At 37.8% G+C, this 19,800-nt stretch overlaps 3 protein-coding genes across 3 annotated transcripts; 1 reads left to right on the forward strand and 2 right to left on the reverse strand.

Annotated features, from left to right (window-relative positions):
* Positions 1–1,860: 1,860 nt before the first annotated feature.
* On the forward strand, positions 1,861–4,024 carry LOC135936350 (endothelin-converting enzyme homolog). The gene is made up of 8 exons (XM_065479126.1): positions 1,861–2,365; positions 2,418–2,779; positions 2,884–3,046; positions 3,107–3,155; positions 3,204–3,271; positions 3,324–3,460; positions 3,551–3,739; positions 3,803–4,024. The coding sequence occupies exons 1-8, from the start codon at positions 2,245–2,247 to the stop codon at positions 3,974–3,976; spliced, it is 1,263 nt and encodes a 420-aa protein (XP_065335198.1). The 5' UTR covers positions 1,861–2,244; the 3' UTR covers positions 3,977–4,024.
* A 392-nt stretch (positions 4,025–4,416) lies between these two features.
* Positions 4,417–6,674, reverse strand: LOC135936196 (G8 domain-containing protein DDB_G0286311-like). Its single transcript, XM_065478935.1, has 8 exons — positions 6,627–6,674; positions 5,731–5,949; positions 5,469–5,672; positions 5,281–5,316; positions 5,104–5,227; positions 4,950–5,044; positions 4,874–4,889; positions 4,417–4,816 (listed from the first exon to the last, which is right to left on the reverse strand). Exons 1-8 carry the CDS (start codon positions 6,660–6,662, stop codon positions 4,641–4,643), a joined length of 906 nt encoding a protein of 301 aa, XP_065335007.1. The 5' UTR covers positions 6,663–6,674; the 3' UTR covers positions 4,417–4,640.
* A 6,636-nt stretch (positions 6,675–13,310) lies between these two features.
* Positions 13,311–16,453, reverse strand: LOC135937765 (uncharacterized). The gene is made up of 8 exons (XM_065480991.1): positions 16,356–16,453; positions 14,631–14,801; positions 14,372–14,572; positions 14,117–14,152; positions 13,938–14,061; positions 13,785–13,879; positions 13,707–13,722; positions 13,311–13,644 (listed from the first exon to the last, which is right to left on the reverse strand). The coding sequence occupies exons 1-8, from the start codon at positions 16,389–16,391 to the stop codon at positions 13,502–13,504; spliced, it is 822 nt and encodes a 273-aa protein (XP_065337063.1). The 5' UTR covers positions 16,392–16,453; the 3' UTR covers positions 13,311–13,501.
* Positions 16,454–19,800: the final 3,347 nt, after the last annotated feature.

Raw genomic sequence — 19,800 nt, forward strand, 5'->3', positions numbered from 1 at the left:
CAAGCGGCGACGACTGGGTCATTTTGAAAAACATATATACTTTCGGCTTTCATGTTTTTCAAAATAAAATATGAGCTGTCACTTCGTGGAACTTCGACCAAAATATTTTTAACTTGACAAAGCCAAGCATTTCATTGCTTCTAACATTTCTATACAGAGCCAAGATGATTGCCATTTGCCTCGACGTGAGTACTCTCAAAATCAGCGCACTTATTTCTAATTTTGGCTTTTAAACAATTAAAACTTTTCTATCTTTAGTCCACCGTTTGATCTGGTGATTCTCAAAATAAAAAATGAGAAACATTTGAAAATGCAGAATTTAAGAAGCTTGCACAACTCGTGAGTTTAAATTTTTTTCCCTAAAACACAATAACGTTTTTATAACCAGCTGCATCGTGTGGTACTTGGCAGGAGTAATTGGATTTTTCATTGGAGCATTCATTTTATGCTTCGCCTTTTTTGCTGTCCCTTTGGGTCAGCTCGTATTTAATCTAGTAGAGCAGAGCCTTCAGACTTCGCTGCCTTTTGAAAGCAGCACAACCTACACATGCGAGACTGCAGAATGCTTCGACTCAGGTTTGCTATTAAATAATTTACCAAACTGTCAATCTGCTCCTATTTTATCCACAGTCAATTTTGGCCTTTTTGTTTTTTTAAAGCATTATGAAGTTTAACTAAATGCGCATAAAATTGACTTAATTTGCTTACTTATGTTTAAGAACAAAACGTTAATTTTGCAGCGGCAAGAGTGCGTTTGTCAATGGATGCGACTGTCAACCCTTGCGACAACTTTTACCAGTTCGCTTGCGGTGGTTGGATCGAAAAAAATCCAATTCCAAAACGTCTTCCCATGGTCAGCCAATTCACGATCCTCACAGATGACGTAACAGCAAAAATTAAACGTAAGCAAAAATATTTTCCTTTTTTTACCCCCAACTGATAAACCCCATAATTTAATTACTATTAAAATCTTTTACAAGTGAGAAACAAAATATATAAAAAGGGTTTTTTTTAATATCTTTCGGCAGCTTTTCTTAGATGGTAAGATTGTCATTTATAAAATAAATAAGTCTTCTCTTTCTTGACAGATGCCAATGATGTGAGAGGTTGTCATGATTGTTAGTAGAATTAAATGCAGCTTCCTCGGTGGGTAAAGCAAGCTGTTTTTTTTTTTTAGAAATATGAAAAAAAGAACAGCTGGCTAAACACCTAGGAAAAGCTGCATTGAATTATTCTAACTATTTTCTTTTCATGTTAAATAAAAAAATTTCAGACATCCTTGAAACCGGAAATACAAACTCGACGCTGGAGCCGTTGAAGCAAGCGAGAAGCTTGTACAAAACGTGTTTGGACGAAGGTAATTAAATCCTAAATCAAATCAATGTAAACCACAATTTTATTTAAACTGCAGAAAAAAAGGAGGAAATTTCCGTGAATCCACTATTCAGGACCTTGGCCGAACTGGGATTTTACTATTTTAACAATCAGCATCATCCCAGTTTGTTATCTGTACCAAATTGGCAGAAAACCATCGCGTGGTCAGAGAAATTACTTGGGACGAGCTTACTTTTTAACATGGATGTCATCCGGCATCCAAAAAACACTTCTAAACACGTAATTTACGTGAGTTTCTATATCTGGTTGTTGATGCCAATTAAAAAATCTTGTAAAATTCTAGATCAGTGGTGGCAACTTATTGAAATCATTTATCAACGATGCTTTAAAGTTTAATAATGTGGATCGTGAGGCAGAAATTAATCTTATGGCTGACTATATAAACTTGCTTCCCAAAAAAGTATTAATTTGGTTTTAAAAATATATTCCACAAAAGCTTTTTGAATCATTTTAGTCTGAGCAACATAGAACGGAAGCCGAGACAATTGCGCAGGAAGCGTACAATTTATCAAGTGAGCTGAAACACCTTCAAAAGGAATTAGAGAAAGACGTCACTGCCATTTCTTACGAAGAAATGACCCTTGCAAACCTGCAGAGAATTACAGACTCGGAAATGGATAAAGTAATTTAAATATTTTAATTGAGTTTTTGCTATTAAAGTAATTAAAGCTGCCAATAAATAGTATATGCGGGGTGGTTAGTTATAAATTGTGAGCTTAAAATTGTAAAAATATCAGTTATGATAAATCTGAATCTATTAAATAACAATTTGCATAAAATTGCGGATAAAAAGTATAGATTTATGTTTAGGAAAATGCAAGGCAGACCCGATTTGTGTGGTTGGACTACATGAAAACTGTCTTCAACGGGCTCAACTTGAACTGGGACAAAGAGGGAGTCATTGTTAAAAACAGCCTCTACTTCAAACGCTTGACGAAACTGATGCGAGAAAGTGGCTATCAGACCATAAGTAATAAATTTCTCATAACTTATATAGATTTTTTAAATGATGAGACTCCTAGGGTCTTTTCAATGGTGGAAGATTTTCTCATACCTTGCACCGTTTACGACAAGTAAATTCCGCACACCGCAGAGAAAAACAGGCCCCAAGTGGAAAGATTGTGCAGAAGGAGTTACACAAATTTTTGGAATGGCCATCGGCCATGAGTACGTTACGAAGTATTTTGAGAAAAATCAAAAGGAAAAGGTGGTGGAGATGGTGACCAACATTAAATCGGCGTTTAAAGACAGGGTGAAGAGCCGGAATTGGATGGACGAAGCCACCAAGAAAGTGGCAATGGAGAAAATTGACGCCGTCAGCGCTCATGTCGGTTTTCCTAACTGGTTGTTCGTCCCTGGAAAAATTGAGGAATACTACCAAAGTGTACGTTTTTCATTAAAAAAAAAGGAAAAATGAACTACCAACCAATATTTTAAATTGTTCTTCAATGTTTGGTTCAAACTATATATGAGCTGACTATTTTTTAGCTCAACGTAGTTGATGGTGAATGGTTCACGTCGATGATTAATATACATGTTTTCGTGCACCATTTAAAAAATAAAAAATTGGCCGAACAAGCACACAGTCTGTACGGCGTCCAGAGTCCAGTTACCGTAAACGCTTTTTATTCTATAGACTCAAACTCTATAAGTGAGAAACACAAATATTGTAAATCCTATATAGAAAGGCGAATAATTGAATTTTTTACAGCGATTCCTGCTGCAATTTTGCGTCCACCTCTGTACGGATTAGGTCTTGCGTAAGTTTAATTAGAAAAATAATTATTTTAAACATAAAATATATTTAGAGCACTTAATTACGGTGCTATTGGAACGATTATCGGGCACGAGCTCATCCATGGATTCGACGACAGAGGTAGGTTTTTGTATTTTTCATCCAGATGGTATTGTATTGCTTTACATTTTAGGTCGACATCGTGATTTGAACGGAAACCAGAAACAGTGGTGGACAAATGAATCAGTGGCCGAGTTCAACAAGCGCAAACAATGCTTGATCGAACAGATCAGCCAATACAGCTATAAAATAGCTGACACCAAATACAAGGTATTTATTCAAAATTTAAATTTCCTGATGACAAATTAACAATAATAAACTAATTTAAAATAATAAAACGAGCTTGTTAAAATTTACTAGGTGAATGGGGAAGTGACTCAGGGCGAAAATATCGCGGACAATGGTGGAATTCACGTGGCCTTGCACGCTTACGACCTGGTGATGGCCCGCCGCAAGCAGAGCCAATTGGAAGACCCTGACAATGAGCCCAGCCTGTCTGGTCTCACGGGGTTTTCAAACAGGCAACTCTTTTTCCTGAGTTTTGCCAACGTGAGTTATAAATTATAACTAACGGTAAGAGAAAATAAATGTAAAACTGTCTCCTTTTTTCAGGTCATGTGTAAAAGTTTGACAGACTATGCGAAGAAAGCCTTGTTAAAGGACGAGCACAACCTTAGTGAATTCAGAGTTTTGGGCGCGCTGTCCAACATGAGGGAATTCGCCGAGGCGTGGAATTGTCCCGTTGGCTCAAAAATGAACCCCGCCAATAAGTGCGTTCTTTGGTGATATCCACAGAGAGCTTCTAAATTGTATACAAAAATTAACGAAATAATTAATAAATACCAAGAAAAAACAGTTGAATTTTCATCACTTTCTTGCTAATAAAATCGAAACGTTTAATTTTCTTGTTGAATATAATTAAAACCAGGCTTCATTTAATCATTTAATTTTCTCCTAAAATACAAGGGTGCTAAATTTTATTTTCACGTTAAAATTTTAACAAAGTGTAGTTACAGCCCTAGCATTTCAAAATCATCAAGGAATTTGGGCGTTCCAACACGCAAGTGAACGACAGCATTTATTTCGAATTTATCTTTGCAAGTTCACGTAATCGTATTTAAGGTTTAAAATTTTTGAGCTATGTGCGTTCATATTTTTCTTTTCCAGAATCTTTCTTACAAAAGATAAAAATTAAAGGGAATCGATTTTCTAAGAAGAACAGTCGTAGACTAACTTTTCATGCCTAAAATATAAAAAATGGCTTTCTTATCTCCTATTACGTTTTCCCTTAAAATTAATGTTCAAGTTAAAAGCTTAAACATTTTTTGCTTGCAATCGTAACTCATAGTTAATTTTAATGATCCGTTTTTTTACACTTCTTGAGCTTTTGTAAACGCATTTCCTTGTTAACTTAAGTTGAAATTTTCATCAAAACTCATCTCTCGCCAACTCAAGGCTTCCTTCCGCTTCTTGCATTGAACTTGGCTGCACGTTTCACTCGTCGAGAAAACGACTTCACTTCGCCAGCTTTTAGCTGGGATGAAAGTGGATTAGCCACATTTGGGAAAAGGTAATCCTTGCAATTGTTGAACATTGCGTAATCTTTGTTGCATGAAGTGGTGTTCACTGAAAAATTATTACTTCAGAAATGAAATAAAAATCACAAACAATAAAATTCCGCACATTTGGTCTCGCAGTTCTAGAAAAAATAAATACACGTTATTACTTTAGTCAAGTGAATCATTTAAATTTTAATTACGTCTATTGCAACGAAAGCAAGGCACTGCGCGACGAGGAATGCTATGCTGCTTACGTTCGTCTTTTTGTCTTTCAGGAAAAGTGGAGGTGACATTCCTGGAATTTGAAGTTGCAAAAGACAAGATCAAAATTAAACTGGATGCTTTAAAGCAAACCGAAAACTTCTATGAAACACATTGGTGCAGCATTTCCCAAAACAGTTGTCCAGTATTCATTTTGACCTGCGGTGATAAACGCAACAAGTGCTTCACCATTAATCCAGCCAGTTTCATTGTTCATCTGTGGAAAGAAACCGTCTAATGCAATTGTTTTTTTAGTCAGTGAATACTTACCACTCCTTTCGCCCTGAACCAGCAGTCAGCAAAGTACTAGAATTGTAATTTTAATATTAAAATATATTGCGTGGTGGATTTTGCTTGAAAGATGAAATTTTTATAGCAAGAGTGTGAATTTATTAAAAAATTATTAAGAAATGACAAATTATCGTTTAAAAATAGGACTATTATGCAATGTAAATTACTGCGAGAGGGTAGAGGCTCTTTCCAACGCTGGTGTCGTTCAAAGGGAGAGCGTTATTCCATCCCTTACTCGTGGTTTGCTGCTTATTCAGGCTAAACTCGTTGAAAACTTTAATGTTGGTGGTGCTAATGCCGCAGGTTTTGTCTTTCTTGTCGGTGATTGAGAGGATAGTCTTCGGAGGATCAGAGCAGCATTTGCCTATTTTCTTTAAAATATCACATTTTGGCCGGGTTTCCTGGTAAATGATAGCTTCTTTTCTGTACCTCATAATTCGTTCCAGCGCAGTTGGGAGGCTTTGGAGTGGTTGGCTTCTTGGTGGTTGTCGTTTTGGTTGTGGTTGGCTTTGTTGTTTTGGTCGTGGTTGGTTTTGTCGTCTTAGTTGTAGTCGTTTTGCCAGTTGTTGTGGTTTTTGGCTTGGAGGTGGTTGTAGTTGCCGGGGTAGTCGTAGTTGTAGTCGGGTCTTGACCATGCAAAACAGCAAGCTATAAAATTTGTGAAATTTGAAAATACGATCAGATTTCACAATTGCAAAAAAAAACCGTTTCAAATGAAAAATCGTTGCGATATATATTGGACTAAAAATTCCGGTAAAAAAAACAAAACCACGAGATATATTTTTAAGCACGAAAAGGATCGAATACGCATTTTACTTTGATATTTGGCACATTTAGACGGCTATGGACTATTTTTAATTGCCTTTCAAGACGCTTTCAGTTGATTTTTTTATTCACATGATTTTAAAGTACGGTTAAAATAAATAGATTAAAATCGAACGATTTCGTTCTCATGTGTGTTCACGCAAAGAAAAAAATTGATTTGTCTAAAGTTAACAGCCCTAAAAAATTATACCCTAATTCCAGTTAGAAAAAAACGTAAATAGCATATCACAAACCTAAAAACACGACATTTTGAAGCTTTTGATTTTGATAGCTTCGCATCTGTGCCGTGTAATTGATTCACCATTGATCAAAAGTTAAATTTTGCATTTTTTTGCGAATACAACGTGCATCCAATGATCCAATCCCATAAAAGTTCACACCCTTCAAAATCTAGTTGAATGAAACATGCACAAGAGGGGTAGGGAAATATTTTCACCTGAATGCAGCTTTGAAATCAATCTAACAATTATATACACATCATCAAAGGCTTGCCAACTCACCTGAATGCAAATCACGATGGCCGCTAGCACCTTCATCTTCGCTGTGATCAAAAGAGAGAAAGAGAGTAATGTGATGTGGCGCTCGCTTTATATAGGCAGACTGGCTTCCGCTTCAGCTGCGTGATTGACAAATAATAATGAGTTCGGTTTTTCTCGTCTTTGACGTCAGAATTGCACAGTATTTTGTTCTAGATTTTGCAATTCTGCTACACCATTCATAAATGTAACGCTGCATATGGAAAACCCATATCAGATGTTTTATTTCCGACGTGAGAGGGAAATAAAAATGGCAGCGCAGTTCAGTTGGATTTTAAAACTGAAGCTTTCCCAGTTATATTTTATTTTTCAAAATAATATATTGTGTGTAACAAAAAATCATGCCGAGACCCAATTATAAGTGGGCCAATGTTGCCACTTTGTCAGTACAGATGAAAAGTAAATTCTGATAAACAATTAGATAAATTCCACCAAAAGGAATTATAAATTATTTAATGATTTTATTAAACGCAGATTGCGTGCAACACTTATAAATCTAAACAATTCGTCAATATTTACATATTTTTATGCTTCCCTCAATGTCAATTTTCTTGCCGTAAACGTTTGAATATGATATTTTTCACATGTCTCGCCACAGAAATTACATCTACAGTCAATATTAGGTTCGTAATGGAATTATTACAGAAAACAATTCAACTTTCCAATATTTTGGTTTTCGATGGAAAAACCAAAAGAAATGAAGACTTCATTTTTATTCGAAAAAGGTGTAAATTTTTCCGATTTCTGCGTTTAATTTATGCCGTGAGCTGGATGGACAAAAATCATACGTTTGCAACCCGCGATATTGAGCTTCATAGCAGGTTGCATAATTTCAACTTTGGCAGGTATATTGCATAACAAACTTGGTAGTCTAGGAACCTAGGCCTTCACACGTTTTAATCTATTCCACTTTCGAGAAAGCATTCTCTGGATGAGAATATCAAATTCATTAACATTTACAGTAGACTTTAACAAGGAAATTGGGCGTCTCAATTCTCAAACACGCCAGTGGACGACATCGTCTCTACTTGACAAAAAGGTGGTAAAAATTGTTTCCAGAACCCAGCGACTTTCTCCGAGCACGCAGCCCCCGAGGTCTTCCCCGCAAATCCCCCTTTAACTTTTTCAACTAGAATAGAAAAGGTACGGATATTTATTTATTTCTTATGCCACCAACGCATCTCTAATTAGTAAAAATTTAATAGCTGTGTTGCATAGTTCTGTGTGAATGGATATTTTTCATATCAACAACTTCATCCAAGTATTCAAGGCAAATAAAAATAAGTGTGAGGAGCAGAGGCAACAAAGTTTCCTGCATGGCCGTGATCACCCTCATCTTGGCTTTGATCGAAGTGACTAAAAAATGATGCGAATAGGCAACTTGCCTTCCGTTTCAAACACGTGATTTCTCGTCTTTGACGTCACTAGCATAGCAGCAATATATTTCAACGCCACAGCTGTGCAATTTCCCTAAAAAATCCCAAATTTTCAAAACAAAAGATTATATAAATTTTTAGGAACATTGTATAGTTTTTAAACGCATGAATTAATTAAAACACAATTTGTTTTTGCTTGTATCAACGTATATTAAATTTTAATTGTTTCATTTAACAGTTTTGTTGTTTAATAGGTTTCTTAAAATTAGATACGCATGTTCCGGTTATCGCGTAGGGGTCGTCAACTATCTAGAAGCCATTACTGAACTCCTCATCATCTTGCCATTTCATTTGCTGGTCCTTTAAACCGTTTTTCCAGCTACCTGAATAGGAGCAGATTCGTACTTTGATGTTGCTGGTTGAACAGCGTCAGGGTAGACGTAATATTTGCAAGCGTCGTACATTTTGTAATTTTTCGCGCATGAAGTTGTGTTTACTGAAAAAAAAAAGTTGAGTAATGACTATCTAATCAAAACAAATATATTCCGAACATCTAGTTTCGCAGTACTGGAAAAATAAATACACGTTATTTCTTGAGTCTAGTGATACTTTAAAAATTTTAATTACTTCGATTGAGACGAAAGCAAGGCATTGGGCTATGATGAATGCTGCGCTGCTTACGTTCGACTTTCTATCTCTCACGAAAAAAGGGGCAGGCATACCTGTAATTTAAAGTTGCTAATTAAGACAAATATTAAGACAAAAAAAGTTTGGTTGTGGAAACCTTCAGCTACATAGACACACATGGCCGCTATTTCTCGTAGAACTATCGCCCAGTAATCACTTTGATTTGCGGCAATAAACGTTTCCATTTTACGCTCATCAATGATGCCGGTGTCATTGTTTATCTTTGGATTAAGACCCTCTATGGAATTACTCTCTTTAAAAATATGAATACCAACCACTCCTTTAGCCCTGAGCCAGCAGTCAGCAAAATACTGAAAATAATATAATATTTATGTTAAAATCATTACAGCACATAATGAAGGGCTGTCAAAGTTGTATTATGGATTTAGAAAAACTGTTTCTGAACGACGTACGTAATTGATATTCTATTGAAGCTAGCTTTACGAATGTTCTAATGATGCTCTTTTTGTTCAAATATAATTATTTTAATCAGTGTTTGCAAATGGGGCTGCTAAGCACAAAATAGGAAATATGAGAAATTACAGCAAGAGGGTAAAGGCTCTTTCCGATTTTGGTGTCATTGAAGGGGACTGTGTTATTCCATCCCTTCTTTAAGGATTGCTGCTTATTCAGGATGTACATGTTAAACACTTTGATGTTGCTGGCGCTTATGCCGCAAGTCTTGTCCTTCTTGGTGATGTTAATGAAAGCTACTGGAGGCTCTGAACAGCATTTGCCCATTTTCTAGAAAACTCAACGATTCAGCCGGTGTGACAAGATATAATAACTCAATTTTTTTACCTCAAAGTTCATTCCAGCACAGTTGGGAGGCTTCGTAGTGGTCGGCTTCTTGGTGGTTGCTGTCGGGTTTACGCAAAGCACAACAGCAAGCTTAATTAAAAAAAATATTTCAAAAATTAAATTCCTATTTTTAATTTTTAAGTTTATTTATTAATAATTTTTACTTCTTCCTGGAAGAATCATTATGCCCAAACTGAATCGTTTTAAAATTCTATTTCGTGATTTTAGTTTCAAAGTAATCTTAATTAAGGTTCTGCAGGACTATCTTGCCGCATACAAAACAGAAAAATAAATTCAGTTTGAACGTAATTGTTAAAAGAGAGTGTTATATCGCAAGTATTCTCTCAGTTATGCCATGAATGTGTGCGCGCAGAGAGCAGTTCTTTCCTTTTCCTATCCGGCCACCCCGCAACTATACTACATTTCAGAGAGTGGTTCAATATTTCTTGAGGAGCTGTTCTTTTAAGAATTCTTTTGTTTTCATTGAGACACAAATTCGGTAGGAGGTTGTTTCACAGGTGACAGGTAACTTTTAACTTGAAAACAGTTTTCCGGACCTCAAACACTTACAAACGGGGCTAACAGTATCATTCGATGCGCTCGTGTCCTGCCAAACGGGTCAACATGTGGTTACAAATAAGACGGAAAATTTTATACATTATATTTTATGTGTTTGTATTAACATAATTATGCAGATTTCTCCTATATTGACCGCACATTTGGTATTTGACTTCTTTTTAAAGAGAGCAACAATGTGGCTATCTATTCGCCTCCCCGCACCGAGGTATTTCATTGAAACGCCAGACATTGGTCCCAAAAGCCGCAGGAAAAATAAATTTGGCTCGCATTGTTAAGGCACTCTCAGGAGTGTCAAAGCAATGAGAGGTATTTGAGCAGTTGGGAGATCTAATACTATGGCTACCCAATGTCAGAAATGGCAAAAAGTGGTTAGTTTAGTGACTCGAAATGCTCAAATTGCTCAACGGGTTGGGACTCGCTACTTGCTGGTTTGCACCTTTCCAGCATGCGTGATTTGGCTTCACGGGACAAATGTCTAGCGTTTCAATGCAGTCCTCGGTGCGGAGGCAAGTGGCCCTTGAGTAGGCTGGGTCCCTGTGCGGCCTGGTGCGCCCATGTTATCCGTTCGCGGTGTTATTGGGACCCGGGTTTCAGCATTCGTGCTAGTGCAGTGCGCGCCCTTCCCGGTCCTCCGGTCCTCGGACAGGGATAAAAAGAGCAAAAAAAAAAGAAAGGTGCGAAAACCAGAATTAAGTGGTGCTTTGCAGCTCAATGAGCTGTTTGAGCATTTTGCCATTTCTGACATTGGGCCGCTAGTACATTTGATTTCCGAACAGCTCAAATATCTCCCACTGCTTTGGCACTCCTGAGATTGCCTTAATAATGCGAGCCACAAGCGCTTTAAAACCTTGTTGAATAAATCGGAACTTTGGAAAATATCATCAATAACCTGCACATAGTAATGAGCCCAAATCTAACAAGCTCAGCAAGAGCAGGGTTCGCCAACTCACCTGTATGCATAGCACTACTGCCGATAGCACCCTCATCTTGACTTCAGTGAAGAAGAGATTAGTGCAGTGCGATGTGGCGCTCACTTTATAAAGGCAGACCAGCTTCCGTTCCAGCAAAACGTGATCAGAGCTGAGTCCTTGAGGTCAGTAGCAAATAGTACATAATATATGCAATAAACACTGTAAATGTTGCACATGGGAAACCCATGCCCTTTGTCCCACTTCCGTCGTGAGAGGACGGTTTTTGAAAGAATAAAAATTTATCAACTAGATGGGTTTTACTTTGATTTTATGGTTCAATAAGTTGTTCTCTTTTCTTCTGGTCCTAAATTAATTTTAAGCTAAACTGGTATATTTTACTTGAAAAAATACCCAAATTATTAAAATAATTTTTATTACTTCCAGAAGGATCATATATTTAATTATATACCTTTGACAGAAATTAATCTAATCTGTTATGACATTACAAAGTAGTTTTGGAATTATTGCGTGGATAAAATGTCATAGAAGCCGTAGGCTGCTACTTCCGTCGCAGCACGCAGCACTCTCATATTGTAGCTCATTATGAGAAATGATACAGCTGTGCGTTTCCTCTTTTTCAAAATGATATTTGAATTTAGTGAAAAATTCTAATTCAAACTTTAATTTTACGTTACGCAATCAGAGTATCTCATTCTCATTACAAATGGTAATATTACTTCTACGGTGAGCATAAATTTGCAACAATTTAAATTAACAACACAGAGACGATAGCAAACTGCTTTTAATTTTGCTGAACCTACGATGGACGAAAACCAAAAATTTTATCCACGTTTTAATTTTCAACCATTTTTGTATCATTTTTATTTTCTATGCTTTGAAATTTCGATTAAATATTCGTTCACGTGCGCAATGCCTGCCACGTGAATACAAATCGACTGATTGGCGTGTCCGCTTTCCCCATTATGCAAAGTGGGCATGATCTTTATGTACGTCGAACCCCATACATGGCAGTCAGCAAGCGGAAATGATAGACTAGGTAATCGAGCGCGTGTGTTGCTGGCACGTGTTTTGCTTTTGAAACAGCAAAATGTTACAGAGCAGCAGCAGGTTGTGAAGGGCCACCGTTGCCCCCGCAGCAGGAGGTTTTACCGACAACGAAACGCCTCTCACGCATGCGCGCTGGAAAGGTGCAAATTGGAAAACAGTGAGTCAGCAGCAGGGTTCGCAAAAACCCGTATTTCTCCGGAAAAAACCCACTATGCTTTGCCAAAAACTGTTATTTACGGGCTTTGCGTATTGTTCCGAAACACATGCATTTTAATTGAAGATGAAAAACTCTGGCGATTCTGCCCGCAAACAAGAACAAAATCAGTATCATCGAAAGACCAAAAATTCTAACACTAATTCGAAAATTTAGAACACGCTTTGAATTTATAAAAATCAGGAGTGATCCGAATATAATGTGATATTTTAATAAAAAAAGGCCGGAGCGGCAAAAGGCTGAGAGCTACTGGCTATAGAGTAGAACTCGAACTTCCTAATAAATTCCCGTTGAAATCAAATCTCCTAATGGGTGGTCTCTCCACCCCTCCACGACAATCAAACGAAATTAATATTAATCTTTTCAGTTCAAAAAGGATCATTGCTCGCTTTTAGGCGTGTATTCGTCCCTACTGCGCGCGGGTGAATCCAATTTGAAATTCCATTTTGTTCGTGATTGGCAAAATTTCATCGTCCAGCGGAAACAAATCCTGCGTGGCACATTTTCCTTCAGTGATATGAACACCTTGAAGGTTTCCTCTGGCCGCCGAGACTCGATGAGCGGCGAGACATCAAGAAAGACATTGGCACGTGGAGTGTCTGAGCTCTGTTTGGCCAGACCGCCCGGTGGTGCCTTTGTGGCCGTTTGAGAGAAGGGGGCGCCGGACCTCCGTAAGTCCGTTCACTGCACTCGCGCAAAACTCCAAAAAGTTGACCACTTGCACCGACTCCTCAATAATAAACACTTTCACAATACAGTATAGGGGCACTGCTGTTGTGCATTTAATTGATTCAGAACGCCTACAAAAATCAGATGACTGCAACGCGCAGGTTCAAGATGTGCTGCAGGTTGCTTACTTGCTATCTAAGCAGGCGCCTGATTTTTATAATAAATTATATAGGAAATGCATCTCGATTCTCGATATATTGACGTTGGGATCGTTTTTTTTACTGAGAAATTGAGTTTTTTTTTAATTTCTGACGCTTAATAATTCTTGCAGAGTAAAACTACATTTTGTTTCTTGCTTGCATGATTAACACAATTTAAATTTTATTTATTTCATTTTACAGATAGCTACCGATTTATTCAAGGGTTTCTTAACATTAGAATGCATGATCCGGATATCTCGCATAGGTCATCATCAAATCTAGTAGCCATTCTTGAACTCGAACCCTTCCTCTTGCCGTGTCATTTGCCAGTTCTTTAAACCGTTTTTCCAGCTACCTTACGAGGAGCCGATTGCGAGGCAGTTAATTCAAACAAATCTTCTTTAAGCACGCGTGGAAAGACGTAATTTTTGCAAGCGTCGAACATTTTGTAATCTTTGTTGCATGAAGTTGAGTTCACTGAAACAAAATCAGTTTTGATTAGTGACTATCAAATCAAACCAATTATATTGATGGTGTACCTCTCTTTTCGCAGTACTGGAAAAGTAAATACACGTTTTATTTCTTCAATCTAGTGACATTTTAAAAATTTTAATTACTTCGATTGAGGCGAAAGCAATGCATTGGGCTACGAAGAATGCTGCGCTGCTTACGTTCGACTTTTTATCTTTCACGAATTTCGGAGGAGACAAATCTGTAATTTAATGTTGCTAATTATATTAAGACAAAAATCAGTTTGGATATATGAGCACCTTCAATAACTGAATAGAGACAATTGGATGCAGCGTTTGATATAACAGACGTCCAGTATGAACTTTGATTTGTGGTAAAATACGGCATTCGTTCTGGATAAATTTGGCCGGTTTCATTGTTAATCTTTCAAATGAGACCGTATCATGAAATTACTCTCTTTAATTACATGAATACCAACCACTCCCTTAGCCCTGAGCCAGCAGTCAGCAAAATACTAAAAATAATAAAAATTAAAATCATAAATGCATTTTCAATTAACGAGATTTGTCAAAGTTGTACGGATATAGAAGAATTATTTTTGAACGAAGTACGTCATTGATATTCTATTGAGATCGTTGAAATTTTCTAATAAATAATTTTGATAAAGATAGTTTTAGTTCAGTAAGATTTCTTTTAAAAATAAGTATTTGAGAACGAGAAAATTAGAAATTACTGCAAGAGGGTAAAGGCTCTTTCCAACGCTGGTGTCATTAATGGGGAAAGAGTTATTCCATCCCTTCTTTGTGGTTTGCTGCTTATTCATGATAAACATGTTAAACACTTTGATGTTGCTGGCGCTTATGCCGCAAGTCTTGTCCTTCTTGGTGATGTTGACCAAAATTGCTGGAGGCTCTGAACAGCATTTTCTCATTTTCTGGAAAATTTAATGTTTCAACCGGTTCGAAATGATAACAAAACGCATATCCTTTCACCTCATAGTTCGTTCCAGCACAGTTGGGAGGCTTCGTGGTGGTTGTCTTCTTAGTGGTTGTTATTATGGTTGTGGTTGCAGGCGTTTCCGTTGTCGTGGTAGCTTCCGTGGTTGTGGTAGCTTCCGTGGTTGTGGTTGTAGTCGGTGGATCTTCACAAAGCACAACAGCAAGCTAAATTTCAAAAATATTAAGTATATAAAAATATTTTCTTTTTTATAAATTCTCACAGACAAAAATTTTTACTTCTTCCTGGACAATTATCCTTAACAGCTATACAAAATAATTTACCATGCCCAGACCAAATCACTTTAAAAATCTTACTGTGTAAATTGGGCGAACGTTTGTATACAATTTGATAGAAAACGTCTGAATTGAGCATTTTTATATATATTGAAGAAACTCATTGTAGCCGATTTGTGTAATCAAATTCAGATGTGTATGAGAATATCATCTTTTACTGTAAGCTTCAGTTTTTGAAACAAAAAAGAGAAGGAAGCTAAGTTAGGCTCCTCTTAGCATACAATTTTGTTTATCTTTTAAAAATTTGATAAGAAAAAGGCTAATTTTTTTAGAGTTTAGTAAAAATTACAATTTTGAAATTAAATATACAACTCTTTCCAATGAATATTTTTCGACATAAAACTTGTGATATTATGTAGTTGCATCAATTCCAATTTTTTTTTTGCTCTTTTTATCCCTGTCCGAGGACCGGAGGACCGGGAAGGGCGCGCACTGCACTAGCACGAATGCTGAAACCCGGGTCCCAATAACACCGCGAACGGATAACATGGGCGCACCAGGCCGCACAGGGACCCAGCCCACTGAAGGGCCACTTGCCTCCGCACCGAGGACTGCATTGAAACGCTAGACATTCGTCCCGTGAAGCCAAATCACGCATGCTGGAAAGGTGCAAACCAGCAAGTAGCGAGTTGCCTCCCAGCCCGTTGAGCAATTTGAGCATTTCGAGTCACTAAACTAACCACTTTTTGCCATTTCTGACATTGGGTAGCCAGTATTAGATCTCCGAACTGCTCAAATACCTCTCATAGCTTTGACACTCCGGAGAGTGCCTTAACAATGCGAGCCAACGGGCTGGTTAAATTTAAGGGACCGCCGTTGTGCTCGCGCCGTGAAACGCTAGACATTTTTTGTCTTGTGAAATTAATTCTCAAGAGCCAATAACCAGTAGGAGTGCTTTCGCAACTGCCAAATCCGAATTGATCGGCAAGTTGTGCAAGGGAAACGCGTTTCCAGATTCCAAACAATTTTTTGGACCTCTGTTCAGCAGATAAAACCGTTGAGAGGATAACATGGAACCCGAGTTGACCACAGAGGTGCTTTGGAACAATGTGCCCATCTATTCGCCTCCCCGAACTGAGGTTGAAACGCCAGACATTGGTCCCAAAAGCCGCTGGAAATGTGCGAAAAAAGCAAGTGGCGAGTCGGCGCCGGTGCCCTTTGAGCCATTTGAGCATTTTTTAACCACCTTTTGCCATCTCTGACATTGGGTAGCCATGTATTAGATCCCCTGAAAGCTCAAATATCTCCCATTGTTTTGACACTCCTGAGAAAATGCCTCAACAAACGGGCTGTAGTTTTTACTCGTGCTTTAAAAGCTGATCGAATAAAACGTCAGGACCATGGAAAATATAGTCATAAAACTGCAAATAATGGCAAAGAGCCCAAATCTAACTCACTCAGCAAGAGCAGGGTTCGCCAACTCACCTGAATACACAGCACTACTGCCGATAGCACCCTCATCTTGGCTTCAGTGAAGAAGAGATTAGTGCAGTGCGATGTGGCGCTCACTTTATATAGGCAGACCAGCTTCCGTTCCAGCAACGTGATCAGAGGTGAGTCCTTGATGTCGGTAGCATAGTACATAATATATGCACTGAACTCTGTAAAAGCTACACATGGGAAACCCGTGCCCTTTGTCTCATTTCCGTCGTGAGAGAACGGTTTTTGAAAAATAAAAATTTACCAACGAGATGGTTTTCCCTTTAATTTCATGGGTTCAATAATTTATTCTCTTTTCTTCTGGTCCAAAAGTAATTGTAAGCAAAACTTCAGCATATTTTACTGGAAAAGTATCCAATTTCTTACAATAATTTTAATTGCTTCTATAAAGTTTTTTTTAATTATACATATACCTTTGACGAAAATCGAACCAATCTATTATGATATTAAAGAAGTCTCAAAATTATTGCGTATTATCGCGTAGATAAATTGTCATCGAGAAGCCATCTAGGTCGCTACTTCCGCCGCAGCACGCAGCGCTCGCATGTTGTAACTCATTATGTGAAACACCGATCGCAGTAAATAGTAAATTTACTTGATCCATCTGTGTTTCCCTTTTGTCAATAATATAATAGTATTGAATATAAAATCCTAATACAATTGTCAAGTAAAAACGTTATGCAATCCGATTATCTCATTCTCATTGCATTAGGTATTTACTTTCAAGGTAAGAATCAATTTGCACCAATTATAATTTACTACCCCTCAGTGATACCGATAAACTGCTATTAATTTTGCCGAACCTACAAAAAACAATTAAATTGCCAATTTTCTATTCTTTGAAAATTCGCATATTATTCGTTTTCTTGCGAAATGCCTGTCACACAAATCGACTGTTTGGCGTGTCCGCTTTCCCCATAGTGCAAAGTAGGCATGAACTTAATGGTCGTTGAACCCAACATGGCTGTCAGCAAGCGGAAATGATAGACTAGGTAAACGAGCGCGTGTTTTGCTGGCACGTGTTGGTGCCTCTTTTGCTAGTGAAATGTAACACGGCATCAACAGGTTGTGAAGGGCCACCGTTGTCCCCGCTCCTGAGCTTTTCCTGAACCGCCTCTCACGCATGCGCGCTGGAAAGGTGCAAATTGGCAAAAAGTGAGTCAGCAGCAGGGTTCGCAAAAACCCGCATTCACCGAAACATCCCACTGCATTTGCAAAAAACTGTTATTTCTGTTTTTTTTCTGCAATTTCCCACATTTTTCCGAAACACATTCATTTTAATTGAAGATAGAAAATTAAGATCTTTACAAAATCAGTATATAAAAGCCTCTGGTTTCACCAAAGGACTAAATATTTTAACCCTAATCGTAATTTTCCAAACTTTCTGACTCTTTTGGAGCAGAATGCCGAAGTGAGCCCAGACTAGGAAATTATATTAAAACGACTTCACATAATGAACGTTAAAATATCGCCATCACATACTCCTTACAAAGGGAAGGAAACTGCGTCGCCGAACAGTCTTTGAGCGCGGGTTGCATATCATTCCACATTTTCACTACGCGATAGTCGAAACACACTTTTGCCGAGCTCGGTGCGGGCGGGCGGCTGCTGCAGCCGAGGATGCAGCTGGTCATCACCGCGGTGCACGCGTCCCAAGGTGATTCGTGCCATCGCTCCATCACTCCTGCGAGGCACTTCTTGAAGAAAAGGAGATCATTCTCAGCGAGCTGCGCCGGCACAGAGAGGAGGCTTTGCTGATGCGGCGGCCATGAATAAAATCTGCATTCTAACCAAGTTCTAACTAGGTCCCTAGGTTTTGCTTTGTCCTGTTAAATCACTAAACTAGTCATCAAATATCGTCTTCCCGACTTCAATGTTTCCTTCCATTTCTTATAATATATATCTCTTCAGATTTCTCTCGAGACATCGATTTTGCTACATTTTAGGCATAAAATTATATTTTTGCCTAGGCAACAAATATTGAGAGAGCCATTGAAGTCTGATGTGCAGAGATGACAGATGCGATAGTCTCAATTTTTTTCCGGAAAACTCATAAAAATTAAAAGCGATTTAGAACTATAGCCCTAAATAAAATTGTTCATCACTATCTAGCATTGAAAGTGCATGCTCTTCGCAAGCCGTGAATGCTTTAATAATTCCGCATCGCTTTTTTAACTTGATTAGAGAGAAGGGCTGGAAATGTATACGTCTTAAGCTATATACCATCGCACAAAAAGAGTATCTCGTATCTCTAATTAGCAAAAATTTTATAAACTGCATTGCATTTGGATAAATTGTTCAAAATTATAATTTTATCCAGCCATTTAATCAAAAAAAAAAAAAAAAAAAAAAAAAAAAACAACGAGGAGCAAAGGCAACAGCAGGGTTTCCTAGTAACTCATTTGAATGCAAAGTACGATAACCGAGATCACCCTCATCTTTGCTTTGATCAAAGTGATTCGAGAATGATGCGAATTGACAGGCTATTTATATAGGCAACTTTACTTCCGTTTCAAACACGTTATTTTAAAACATTCCTCTTCTTTGACGTCACTAGCATAGCAGCAACGCCTCACTAACATAATTTTTGCAACGGGGGGGAAATAACAAAACTCATCACAGCAGCAGCTTTGCCATTGCCGTGAAACAATCCCGAATTTTCAAAGCAGATGAAGCATATGCTATAAGCTTTAAAGCTTGAATTTATAATTTTTCTAAAATAAGCAGATATATTTTGAATTTGTCTTAGATATTAAAGTGGTTTTTTAAATTTTTTGAATCATTTCAATATCAATATAATTCTTTAAGAGAAAAAATACATTTGTTTTGCTTGCATTTGTAATAGTAAATTTTAAAATTATTTCAATTTACAGTGCCCGAACTATTGAAGGGTTTCTTAAAACTAATAGAAAAGCATGTTCCGGTTATCTAGCAGAGGTCGTCATAAAATCAAGTAGCCATTCTTGAACTCAAGCCCTTCTCTTGCTCTTTCATTTTTTGCCAGCCTTTCTATTGTTGCTTTCTCGAGGGCGCCATTTCCCTTAGAGTGGTAGGGGGAGGTTAAAATTTGACCCTGACCCTTTTTAAGGAACTCGCGCAGCCGTTTTTCCCAGTATCACTGTGAAACGCTAGACATTTTTTGTCCTGTGAAATTAATTCTAAAATGTCAAAAACTAGCAAGTAACGAGTCGGAGTACTTTCGTTACTCTGCCAAATCCAAATGGGTTGGCAATTTGTGCGAGAGTAATGCGTTTCCAAATTTCAAACAATGTTTTTTAACCTCTGCTCTTTGTCAGAACTTCACGTGGGCAGAGCGGAAAACATATGGGGCCCGAGTGGTCACAGTGGAGCTTGGAGCTTGGGCCCAATGTGGCAATCTTATCGCCTTTCAACACCGAGGTCTTTAATTGAATCGCCAGACATTTGTCCC

The sequence above is a fragment of the Cloeon dipterum genome, chromosome 2 (assembly GCF_949628265.1).
Source record: "Cloeon dipterum chromosome 2, ieCloDipt1.1, whole genome shotgun sequence".
In the NCBI taxonomy this organism is placed as follows: Eukaryota; Metazoa; Arthropoda; class Insecta; order Ephemeroptera; family Baetidae; genus Cloeon; species Cloeon dipterum.

Bases quoted from the DNA above. Each gene is read 5' to 3' on its own strand.
- LOC135937765 (XM_065480991.1), bottom strand. From the start codon at position 16,391: ATGAGGGTGCTATCGGCAGTAGTGCTGTGTATTCAG. The intron at 14,573-14,630 runs GTGAAAGGATAT...TAAATTTTCCAG, and splicing joins GTGCTGGAACGAACTATGAG to AAAATGAGAAAATGCTGTTC. The intron at 14,062-14,116 runs GTTGGTATTCAT...CTCATTTGAAAG, and splicing joins GGCTCAGGGCTAAGGGAGTG to ATTAACAATGAAACCGGCCA.
- LOC135936196 (XM_065478935.1), bottom strand. From the start codon at position 6,662: ATGAAGGTGCTAGCGGCCATCGTGATTTGCATTCAG. The intron at 5,950-6,626 runs GTGAGTTGGCAA...CAAATTTTATAG, and splicing joins CCATCGTGATTTGCATTCAG to CTTGCTGTTTTGCATGGTCA. The intron at 5,673-5,730 runs GTACAGAAAAGA...GATATTTTAAAG, and splicing joins GCGCTGGAACGAATTATGAG to AAAATAGGCAAATGCTGCTC.
- LOC135936350 (XM_065479126.1), top strand. From the start codon at position 2,245: ATGAAAACTGTCTTCAACGGGCTCAACTTGAACTGGGACAAAGAGGGA. The intron at 3,047-3,106 runs GTGAGAAACACA...AATTTTTTACAG, and splicing joins TATAGACTCAAACTCTATAA to CGATTCCTGCTGCAATTTTG. The intron at 3,272-3,323 runs GTAGGTTTTTGT...TTTACATTTTAG, and splicing joins CCATGGATTCGACGACAGAG to GTCGACATCGTGATTTGAAC.